At 39.1% G+C, this 12,743-nt stretch overlaps 1 protein-coding gene across 1 annotated transcript in view; it reads left to right on the top strand.

Annotated features, from left to right (window-relative positions):
• The window catches only part of ipo11 (importin 11), a 106,651-nt gene that overhangs the window by 76,501 nt on the left and 17,407 nt on the right, over positions 1-12,743 (top strand). Inside the window, exons 28-29 of the mRNA XM_041042934.1 lie at positions 2,527-2,622; positions 4,185-4,269. Coding sequence (XP_040898868.1) covers positions 2,527-2,622; positions 4,185-4,269 — 181 coding nt within the window. The remainder of the gene's footprint in view (positions 1-2,526; positions 2,623-4,184; positions 4,270-12,743) is intronic.

Below are 12,743 nucleotides of genomic sequence, written 5' to 3'. Positions count from 1 at the left end.
CATGCACACACACACACACACACACGTGGGCATTTCTATTTTTGCATGCAGTTGTAAATCAATTATCACTACTAATTCAAACCTTTCTCTATTTTTTGCATTCTTAATCTTTTCTTTTGTCTGTAAGGGTCATTGGTCAGTACTGTCATTAGAATATCCCCCCATTTAGTTAGTAGCTTTGATATGAATTGAATACCCCGTGGCTGCAATTTACTAATGCAGCAGATGTAGCAAAATTGAAGAACTTCTCCGCCACCTTCAGCCCTGGAGTCATGCGCTCGCCACTTACATCGCCAAAGCGCTTTAACTGTTCAGAGTCTAACCTAATGATCTAGAATCAGTGACACTCACCGGCATCAAATGTAATCAGTGAAGCTTATTTGAAACCCATTTGCAACAAGCTTCTTTAAGAAAAAAATAACCACGAGAAAGAAGTGTCAAGGGGAACTATTAAAGCAATGTGCCACTGCTTCTATAAGGAGGAAAGATTTTGCCGTAGAGTGTTAAACTGTAATTGCCACGGAACACAAAAAGAAAATCTGAATGCATTATGATGAAAAAAATATGTTCTGAAAAACATTCGGCACTCTGTTTTGAATTAACATGCTGGAGGCCAGAAATTCATACTGAAAATTTCATTTTGGGTGCAGCCTTCTGTGGTTACTGTCCCGTGCCTCCCTACAGCCTCCTTTTGTTTGTGGAGTGAGGACGATACTGAGACACTTGATTCTGATGAGGACTCTGCAGCTGCGTCTAGTTTGTTTTTGCACATCAGCTTTCAGATCAGGTTTCCACTTTGACTGATTTGAATGGCAGGCACGAAGCACCATCAGCCATTAGAAAATAATCACTGGAGAGGTGCTAGGCTGAACAGAATTAGAATTGACAGACATGTTTTAACGTGTGATAAGGGATCTTTAATATGACGCCTGCATCCAGTTGTTGCTCCGGCTGTCGATTTGAAACTATTATTAGGAAATTAGGGGCAGAGGTGTTCAGTGATGTATTTTACGCTCCTAGAACATCAGTAGCGAGGTAGTAGTATTATAATATTCTAATTAATTTATTAGCCTTAAAAAAAAAATATATATATATATATGTGTGTATATATGTATATGTATATGTATATGTATATATATATATATATATATATATATTCATTATTATTATTATTATTATTATTATTATTTTATTTTTTTTACCTGTCTTCTATGTCTTATATGCTGGTATTCATATATACTTGTAAGTGCGAGTGTGTATGTGCACCTGTAAATTTGGAGCTGGTTGGAGAAACACAAATCTTCTCACACACCAGTGTAGAAAATAGGATTGTGTTGCAAATCCATATGCTGGCTAGATGGATCCCCTATTGCTGTAGCTCAGCTTTCACATTATTTCAGTCTTGATGGCAATATCTGCAATATGAGAATATACTTGGGTGGTATACATGGAAAAGACTCCCACACATAAGAAAGAAGAGGCATGTCTATGTTTACTGGCTGGGTATGTGTCTGTCATGCACTGATTTCCCATTTTTTGTGTCAGACTTCATGCTCAGTGAACTTAATGCAGCATGGCCTGAAGTCTACCTAGCCAAGTACTTGAACTGACAGAACCTTTGATGCATCAGTGCCCATACACACACACATACACACTTTCTGTGTCTCTGTATTCTTTTACCTCCCTGCTTTTTATTCCTATTGACATGGGAAAACCCGCATCCTTTCCAGTGCTTAAAGAATGACTCAAATAATTCATCAATGACTCCTGCTTGTCTCAGAGCTTGGGTGGTGGGTGTTTTGAACCAGCATATTTTAAAGATCTGAGGTTTAGGAGGCATGCCAAGGTTCTACAATACTCTGTCTCTGGAAAAAAAATCACCATAGTGGCAACAGGGAAAAGAAATTAGAGACTGTGTTTAAAAACAATAAGCCTCAGTGATTTTTATTTTTAACACTTGAATATTTTCTTTGAGACAATAAAACTGCCTTTACAGTGGGAAAATCACCCTCATCATAATTGAACGATCCGTGCAATGGCAGCATGTTTTTGTAGGATCATAAAAGCAGAGGAATGTTTTCAATGCACGGTTACCCACATCATTGTTTGCGCTCTTTTGATTACCCTCTCTCTCTTTCCGAACTTTGCAGTAGTAAAATGTTCCTACCAAGTGTGCACATAAGGAAAAGAGAAGAAATATTTATTCCAAACGCCAAAGGTGAAATGGTAAGGGAGAGATGCTTAAAAACAGAGCATCTGGACATGGATGAGGTGATATGAGTTGATAGATGGCACAGATACCCTCTTCTCTGGATGGCCATGTGTTTTTTTTCTGACAGTCATTTTTATCACTTTCACTGTAAGAATTTAATCCTGGTCTGTTGCTTTTGTCTTTTCGTCATTTTTGTCTTTGGACAAATCCCCACCTATCTCTATATCACTGTCTCATTCAAACGCACACAGACACACAGCTGGTGAATTCATGATCTCATGTGTAATGAATCTGTGTCATCTGTGTGTTGTCAGTGTGATCCAGGACAAGTTCTGTGGCATCATCAACATCTGCGTCGAGGCACTGCATGATGTGATGACAGAGGATCCCGAAACAGGCACGTTCAAAGAGTAAGTATGCATGAGAGAAAGAAAAACAAATGCATAAAATCTTCTAAATGATTACAATCCAAACCTTCCAATCCTTCTGTGAATGAGGTGTGTAATTTTGACAAAGCTCGTGCATGATGAATAAAGACAGCTGAAATATTTGTTTTGAAAGTACTTGAAGCAGTTCAGTTGTAGATGCGCTGCTGAAGCTGGAATTTATCAAAAACTCTTAAGAAGGAATTTAAAAATAATGACATAAAAGTAGTCACTCTTGGATCATGTGCTGAAAGAGGCAGAGCAGTGGCGTGGGACAGGATGCATTTCTCTAGAAAAATAATGGCCTGTGAAATGGCCCAGAAAACACCAGCTCACTACAGAGACACTAACACAGTCCCCCTTTGACTTTGAATCTGCTCTTCCCCATCACTCTCCCCTCTGGCTCGAATGGTACTTATTTTTTAGTAGATGTTAACCTGCGTGCAATCACCTCTTCTCCCTGCTGTCAAGAATGCTCTGCACCTTCCTAAAATGTGACAGTGTGAACTGAACTGCAAAGTTGTGAAGAAAGGTTAGCATAAGTGTTTTTTTATTTGCCAGTGATGTGTTGAATTGTTTCGAATCCCTGTTTTGCTTCAAAATTGACAAAAACATTTGTGGATATTTGTTTCCTCAGAGTTTTTTTTCCGCTGTTTGTAAATGCAATCAACTGAGACAGGTAGCAGTGGGTATTCTAATCTTCCTGTCTGTACTGAGAATATAAGTAAAGTTTAAAATTAAAACTGACTTTCCTTTTGTTCCTCTGCCGTCATAAGTGGTTCGGAATTGTTCTTGCATGGTGTGAAATAAGAATAAAATTCATCACTGCCATGTATAAATTCAGTAAAATAAGATGCCATTTGGCAATGCAGCATGGGACTTTAGTGTTTCTGAAGACATTCAGTCCCTTTCCACTTGACTACTGATACTTCTACTAATTAAAAGTTCAAATGAGATTTGTATTGTACTGAATTGTACAAGGCCGCTATGATTTCAAACACGTGTTTATTTACATTTAACAAAAATTTTTCCATCACCTTAAGCAAAGGACTTTTGATGCCTAAAACTAACCACTGACAGGACTCTGGATGGAAAATCCTGTTTCTGGTGTGACAGTTGCGTGCTTTGTACGCCCACCATACACCCCAACCATCTCATGGCAACTCTGCTGCCATTCATAAATGTGGGGCCTCGTTCATTAAAAAAAATAAAAAATTGTTGCATTGCTTGCATTGCGTTAGGATTTGTAATCACGAGTTATCAAATGCTGCATATCAAAGTAAGAAAACGTGACAATCAAGTCTTTAGTAACAAGAACAAAGGAAATAAAAGACCATGCACAGACTTTGGACTGAGCACAAAGGTGTCTCTTGTAATTCTCTCAGCATGCAGATGAACCAATATGAATAGCAGCCAGAGCTGTGTACAGAAGTGCCAGAGGGCTTGTGTGCCTTTGTCTGTGCATGCTGCCTGTTCTGAAATTGTCTCCTACTGTGCAGGATTATGTGTGCTTATTAATATTGAGTTGAATATTATTGTGTTTGCAGCTGCATGCTGATGAGCCATTTTGAGGAGCCCAAGCTAAGTGATGATGAGGAGCCACCAACTGAGCAGGACAAGAGGAAGAAACTGGTAAGTCAGACAAGAACTACTGTACGCACAGTACAGTTCTATTTTTCCGGTCACTAAAATATTTTTATCATCTTGTGCTGCTCTCATTTCAGATTTTTGACAAATGGTTTCAATAATATAATGTCTTCTGTTCATTTTACTGAAGTGTCTTTCTCCATGTTGTCTGATGATAAAAAATTCTGCCTTTATCCCCTTTTGATATCCGTTTTGCACCATTGTTTATCATGCAAGATTAAAGCCACAAAATTTAGAGCTCAGAGAAAATGTATTTCTTTATCACAGAGAAAGGTGGTCACTTCATACACTCATTAGCCGAGTGCCAATTCAGAGCCACCTCTCAGTCCGCTTCAATAGCTGCTGCACTTTTTCAGGCAGAAAGCCATGTAAGTTCAGCCCATGTGTCATAGTAGCATGCTGCGAATCACTTTAAGTAAGCATGGATGTTGTCGAGTACCCATAAATGGCCTCTAGGTGGAGAATGTATACCAATTAAACAGTACAGTGATGCATGCATGTATGTATGTATGTGCGTGCGTGCGTTCTGTATGAGGATGCATTCCTTTGAACTCAATGACACACTGTGGAAACTCAGAAATTGTAACACTCACACTGTAAAAATATTGTTTAATTATGATTCTGGCATCTCTCTGTGCGTGTGGTCTACTCCGCATGAAAGCCTGAGCAAAATTAAATTTATGTACAAATTAGATGTCCTTGGGATTTGACAGAAGAAAGCAGTAGTATTTATTTCCTAGTGTGACTTGGTATGACTTTTTTTTTTTCTTCTTTTTCCTTTGTGTGAGCATGTGTGTATTTGCTGGGTGGTATCCCACTGTACTTATCACCTAAGCCCAGGCCCTGACTTTTTGCTCCAGGGAATAGAGAAGTGGAGACTTAATGTCGCACCTCTCTTGGCGTCTTAATGCGTGTGGGTGTGTGTGCTTGGGGACGTGCATGAATTCATGTGAACAAGTGACAGGTGTGCCCACGTGAGACGGTTTTGAGTTTGAGGAAGAAGAATAAGGAGACCCGTGACATTTATTGACTCCAGTTTGGCTTTCTTTGGTTTCTGTCCTTGGCAGGAGGGTGAAAATTTGTGTAAAAGCATTCATGTGCATGGAAATGTGTATGTTTGTGCCAGTCTGAAAGAGCTAGTGAGAGACTTTTCATAATAAATAGTAACCTCGAACTGTCTTGTTTATGCATCAGTGCCTCACTTTGATTAATTTATTCAGACAGTGGACTGGCAATGCATCGTATGTGATGAATAAATTTAAAGCAATCACATCCACGTTGCTTAATTATGTTTTAGGAGCACTTGCACTTAGTGGCACTCAGCTTGGTGTAGCCAGCTTTCATCAGAAGCTGCCATGTATGTCCACCATCTGCAGAGTTAGGTGTAGGGATCTGGTGCATTGCCAGTCAGGCAGCAGGTAAAATCAGGAGGCCCAGCTATGAAAACTGGCACTTGATACGTGAAATGTCACGTCTCTGGGGATGACGGAACTTGAGGTAGTGAAGGAGGTGAAGCAATACCAAATAGATACAGTTGGACTCACCTCTGTACACCGCACAGGTCTTAGAACCAAAGTCCCTGACTGAGACTGTGCTCTCTCCTCCTCCTCTTCCAGTCAGGTTTGTGCATAGTCACAGTTCCCCCACAGAGACTTATGGTATTTGGGTTTTCCCTTTATATGAAGAGCATGTGAATAATAAACTACACTGTGCAGTACTTACTTACTTACTGGTTGTAATTCCATGAACATTAAAGGTACTTTTAGGGAGAGAGAACAAATGTAATATTTAGTCTGACAAGACCATTACATATCTGATATGTGAGCCTATATTAGCTTATTGCAGATCCATCCATAATGGTTTGTATTTTGGCCAATAGGTAACAAGAAATTGCATTACTGTTTAAGGTTGTTTAGAAAAAGAATTGCCAGTACATAGTTTTTGCACCCCAGAGCACTGACAAGTCTGTTGTTTGACTGTGAAATTGCCAGTTTAATACAGATCTTGGGCACCAAAATTAGTGGATCCTTATCGAAAGCGATTGTTATGTACAGAAAAAAAAAATCTGCTAAAATTGCAGTCTCACACACAAAATAAAACTGAACTCTATACATGTACACACAACTTCCAGTATAATAACATATTCATCCTTGCCACCTTTCCCTTGCTTTCTGGTGTTTCCCCTCCTGCCTTTTTTTCCCTTCATCTCCCCTTATCATACTTCCTCACTTTCTACTTGTGCGCCTCCGCTCATCAAGCAGTCTAATCAGTCTCTCTGCCTGCGGGTGATATTTGTATGATTGTGCTGTTTTGTCTCGTTGAAATAGATTTGCTGCTTCCTTTGGGGCACCTGCATTCCTGCATAAAAGATGAGTGAATACGGGGAAAAAGGAGAATTTACCTTAGTCACAGGTCACTCCAGTGTTTTCCTCACCACTCTGTCTCTGATTTACAGTTCCTATAAAATCTCTTTTATCGTGGTGTTGTTATGCAGTATGTGCGATTTTTGTTTGCCTTGTAAATCCAGCTTGACCCCTGGGACCTTTTCCCTCATTGGCATTTTACCTTGTTCGACCCTCACAAGACACTGTGACAGATACTTTGCTTTTAACAGGACAGTGACTGTACTATGGCTCACAACTCTGTAACAAACTGAAACATGGTTGGATGTCCACACATCCATGACAAAGCTTTGAAAGGCTATGACTTCAAACATTCACATCTGTGAACAAAGTATACTGCATATGTATGTGCTTTGTATCCAGAAATCAAAGTAGACTTTCAAGAAAAAGAAGTTGCTTTTGTTGACTGTTAGAAACTAAGTGGATTTAGTATTTAGTGATAGTTGAGCTGAGGGGAAATAAGTGAGAGAGAGAGAGATGGGCCCCAACTGTATTTGAACCAGGAACATTGTGGTTTGTGGTCTACGTCTTTACCCCTAAAACATGGTATTCCCCTTTTAATTTTGATTAATTCATTCTATAAATGTGCTGTTTTAACAAAATTGATTCCCCAGTTCTTGTAATTTACTTAGAACTCAGTTTCAAAGTGCAGTTCATTTATCTTTACAAAATGGGACCAGTTAGGTCACGTTTAAGTATGGAAATGTCACACTAGACATAATTTAATTAAAACAATAAGTGGCCTGGGGGTCAAAACTGACATTCACTGTATTTGTTAGTAAGTTGGCATTCTGGTAGTGGTGACAAATTATCAGTGAGTCATATATCACAAAGTTAAAGCTAAATGAAACTGTTGACAGCTCTGTACTTAGAGGGTAGCAACATCCTCAAATTCTGCGAGACCCCTCCATCATACCTTATTTAAAAAAAATTTTAAAAAATGCAGCAGAGAAGTGAGGGAGCGATGGACTGTAGGAGGTGTGCCCTTGTTGCCAGTATGTGATGATGGAGTTGTGGAAACACATGGACAGCGACGTACAGCTGGTAGTCAGAGCTAACCAGCCATCAGACTCTCTGTGTCTCTGCTGGAAAGACAGGCAGTCTGGTGGAGCTTATGACAGTCACTAGAAGCACAGTTTGGCACTTTGAGAGAGTAGTTGTGTGGGTACCTCTGTTGTAACCCGGCTAGCGGCTCTCCCGGTGTGTGTGTCCTTGGGGGATTGTCAATAAATAGCTATAGCCATGCTGTTTCTCGCAGTTGGTGTTACTGTTTGTCAGCCCTAAATGTCTTGTTAAGGTCTGAATATAGCACACGTATCAGCAGCCTAATATCTTTATTTACTACCACTGAAGAGGAATAAATCTCCTTCATGTAAGGCACCTGCTATATCTACCAGCAACTTTGTTTGAGAGGCACAAACACTGGCTTTGGTCAGCCAGTGTTCTGCTTTTTATACTGACATATGACCCTAGAGTCTTGCCTATTTCGTCACAGTTATTGAGGGGGCCACAGACTTTGGTTGAACTAAAATTTCCAATCCAAGCAGACAGATACAAGCTAATTCTGAACAGAAAAAACTGTTTTTACACACAAAATGATTATTTTTTTTATAACCGGATGTATTAACATCATACCAGAATCTGTTATCATGTTAAAATATGTGTACATGACCAAACAAAATGCTCAAAGTATGTGTGTATTTGATAATGTGGATGTCTAATAATCCACACATGTCTGTAAAAATGTCTGGAGGACTCTGTTATGTCATTCTTCTGGCATTTGTACATAGTACCCAATAAGCTCCTCATACATTTTAATGAGTCTTTGACTCTTAAAAGGCTTCACTGTGCGATATGAGATGTCCCTGAGATCATTTGGAATCCAAGCGAAACCTCTAAATCAACTAAAAGATATTATCAAAGTTCTTATAAAATAAGATGTATAAGGCAAAACATCCTTTTGTGACAAGGTCATTTAGCTATTGTTGCTGGTGCAGTCAATGGAAGAAAATAGAAAGAATGGGAAAAGGAGGAAATGTCTGCTAAGTGCTAACTTTGAAAGCCTGTTGAATTCTTCTGGGATCAGTGTGTCTTCTAGCACTTTTCAAGACTGATGTGTGTTTGTCTATGTGTGAGCATTTGTTACCATGCACCACTGTTGATTGTGTCCATGGAAGTAATGATACTAATTTTTGACATAATATTGGCTACACTGATTACATAGACTTGTCACTTAGGAAATGGTTAAGTGTTTGGAAAATACATAGAATATTTTAGTTACATGTTTATCAGTGCAGCTTCATTATTGTAAATGTAAGTCAGTCAGACACTCTTAATGATATTGGTTTTGTATTTATTATCTCCATAGTTTGTGTGTGCTGCAGCTCTGGACAGGCGTATTCTTTTTAAATGCTGACCCTCTAACATTGTCCATTGTCTGTATTATGCTGCATGTCCTTCTTCCCCTCTCCTCCATTCGTAGCTGTCCTATCTTCCGCCTTTTCCTCCTTTCACCCAGCCCGGCCATCGGCAGGAGGGTCCCCCATCTGAGCCAGGTTCTGCTCAAGGTTTCTTCCTGTTAAAAGGGAGTTTTTCCTTGCCACTGTCACCTTAAGTGCTTGCTCTGGGGTCAGGCTCTGGGTCTCTGTAAAGTGCTTTGAGACAATTTTGATTGTGGAAGGCGCTATATAAATAAAATTGAATTGACCTATGAAACATTCAGTTATTGTTCTAAAAACTTATGTTGAACTTCATGATTTTTTTTTCTTTTTAATTTGAGACATAAATGCAAATCACAGATACATATACTGTTGAGTTTGATATTTGATAAACCCAGAATGAAGGAAAATGCAACATTCTAAATGGCCAACTGTAAATATTTTAGTTTGGTTCTCTTTAAGATGTCCTGCACACCTCACTGTTCCTCTCCATCTATCATTTCATTCAGAAGTTGCTTTCATGGCTGCACCTCTAAGATTTATAATCCCTGTGGGAGGAGAGGCTGCCTCACCACTGCTGCCGTCTTCTGATTTGTCCCTAAATGTGACTTGCCTTGTTTTTCTGCTTGTGAAGAGAGAGAGAGGGGGGGGGGGGGGGTGTTTTGAGTTTTGGAAGCTGTCGACTGTTTCACTCTATCTTGTCTGGGATTTGTAAGAGTCCCTCACTTTGATCTGAGTGTTCCAGGCAACTAGACTAGGCTAACTGATGCTGTGTTTGGGCCTCGGTACATAATGCATCATTTGATTCTTGTGCTTCATCTACAAGGTCAGCACCATCAAACAAGAAGAGGGATAGGCAACATCAAAGCCTTTCTACACTGAGTACTAATGACGTGGGCTCTGTCTGTTGTGCTGTGGTGGCACACACCCACTTGAGCGTATTCTTTTTTCCTTTTACTACACACTAATGTACATGCACAACACACATGCGGGTTATTGTGCTGCATTTGTGTGAGTAGTCGCCAATGACTGATTAGACTCCAACAAAAAACTGAAAAAAAATAGACAAAGGTGCCCTATTAAACACAATTGTGTAGGAGAAACTGGCGTATAATGAAGGGGCGGGTTGCTAAACCTTATCATTGAATAGTGATAGAGGCCAGATGTGATACCATGTATTGAATCATGGGCCAAAATACAAACTATTGTACTGCATTGTGGTTTATGTTTTTGTGTAAGATAGAAGTCAGGCCTGAGCTGATTGAATGGGGAGATTTGAAACAAGCAATTATCTGTGACAAACATCCAGTAGTGTCCCTCACAGCTGTATTAGTATGTTCAGAAGCCATGCAGATAGTTTTAGGTTGTGCTTTTTGAACTTGTATTGAGATATTGGCCTTCAAAACTACTTGTCATGATGCAGGAAACTGGAATTTTGTTTGTAGTGCACAAAGCACTGAAAAATTACATTTTTCAAAACTCATAAGCATCATGTCATTCCAAATACAATGTTCCACTCTGCTTAGACTTTTGTAGATATGTGGATTATCCTGTGTGACCAGGACGATGTTTCTAGAAAGACACTTTGCTGCTGAGAGTTTTTACCATCATTCTTTAATCCTTTGAGCACCACAAACGAATTCCATTTACCTCCACTGCACTGTGGTGGCCATAAAAGTGTCAGTGATACCACTAGGCTGAATTTCCATCCATACAGACGACACTAATAAACAACCCTTGTACTATATATGATTCAGTGTGTAGGGATCAAGTCACTTTCTCAAGGGCACATCAGTAGCAGTTATTAAGAAAAGGACTGTGTTAATGCAGTGGCATGCACAGTTAAAGAGTTATCCGTTCAGTGTTATTGTGACCCATAGCTACTTTAACTTTAAAACTAACAGAAAACTTTAAAACTAACAGAAAACTAGGCCAGTCTATTGTGGATATGTTCAGTGACACTTCCACAAAATGGACTTCAGTACTGACTAACAGAATCAATGAATGCTTCTCTTCTCTTACACGACTAGAAGTAAATACATCTCTTCAGAACACTGCAAGGTGCCAAACTATGCACATCACTGTCACTCACATGTGCAGACTACAGAGAGTCTTCATCACCTTTTGCCGTGACCTTACTCGCTCGATCGTACTGATTGAAGAATGGGGATGCTGTATCTTATCCCATCTTGAAAAGTCTTGATGGTACTCACCCTGGTGCTGTCATGTCAAAAATATTTAGGCCAACTGTAACAAGACAATTACACAGGAGTCAGAAAAGCGCAGATATAAAGGTGCACAAGAACGTTTAAAGGAAAGTTGGCTGACCTGGAAGAAGAGAAAATAATGAAAAGAAGGGAAAATTATTATTTTATTTGCATGAGAAAATCCACAAATGTTCCAAATGTATTGAGGAGACCAAGAGGTCTCCTTTCTTTATTTTATTGTAATCCCTTTCTGTTTCCATTATTTCCTCTTTTCCGTTCCACTGGCCTAATGACAAGACCAGATATGAACTTCTTTTCCCTAAGAAGTTAAGCTCTCACTCTATCGTGCCACGTCTTGACGATCCCTCATTACTTCTCATGATTAATTATGTCACAGCTTTTTTGAGGCAACCCAGGTGAAGACACCCTCCCAAGTCCTGTTTTGTGTACTCTGTTTATTGTTTAATATAGTTTTGATTTATTTGAACACAGTGCTTGATTTAGTCATTTATAGCATTTGCTCAGGATGTGTAACTGATGAGCTTTTTGTTCCAGGCTATTAGGCTAATGAGTCAGCTTTCAGTGTGTCTGTCTGTCTGTCTGTCTGTCTGTCTGCGATTGGTATTGGTAATAGTGAGTACATATGATAACACAATGGTCGTCAGGCTCACAGTTAGAGCAGTTGTCTTCAGAACTAAAGGCGATCATGCTAATTTTGAATTTAAGAAAAGAAAACTATATAGATAGGGTGATTCTCACAACAGGAGAAGTTGACAGCAGCTCGGACTATAAACTCATTAAACAGTAATAGAATAATAAAAAGGAGAGTGAGTGTGTGTGTGTAGGTAATAGAGAGTCAAATGATTGTTGCTAAGAGAAATCTCAAGATGCTTTAGAGCTCTTTCTGTTTTCTGTGATTGATGTTAGGGTGTCAAACTCAAACGCAGGACAGAAAATATACAGCTTAACATTTTTCTTTATTTTGCCTTTTTTTTATGATAAAGAAAAGCAAAATGCATAATGAGTTATGATATGAATAACTGTTTACTGAAGCCTAAATGTGCAGAATATATGCAAAAATATGCTTTTAATGCAATTTACTTTCTTTTCTTACAGTATTAACACGAATTTGAACTAGGTTTTGACAAGAATCAGAACCAGAATTGATAAAATCTAAGCAGAGTATGGAGCATGACAAATATTTTGTCAGCCACTTGGCCCTGTAATCCAAATGGGACTTAAGTAAAAATTCCAATTAGGAGACCTTCTCCGGTAAAACTTTTTCTGATGGAATGGCTTGGAAAGGGCATCCCATTAAATGTGCACTTTTGAGAAGAGGAAGATAAAGAATTATACCTATTACATTGTTGCCCCACAGCTGTTATTGCTCAGAGTAAATGAAAAACATTTTT

The sequence above is a fragment of the Toxotes jaculatrix genome, chromosome 7 (genome assembly GCF_017976425.1).
Source record: "Toxotes jaculatrix isolate fToxJac2 chromosome 7, fToxJac2.pri, whole genome shotgun sequence".
NCBI classification, from domain to species: Eukaryota; Metazoa; Chordata; class Actinopteri; family Toxotidae; genus Toxotes; species Toxotes jaculatrix.
This window is presented reverse-complemented; position numbering and strand designations above follow the sequence as displayed.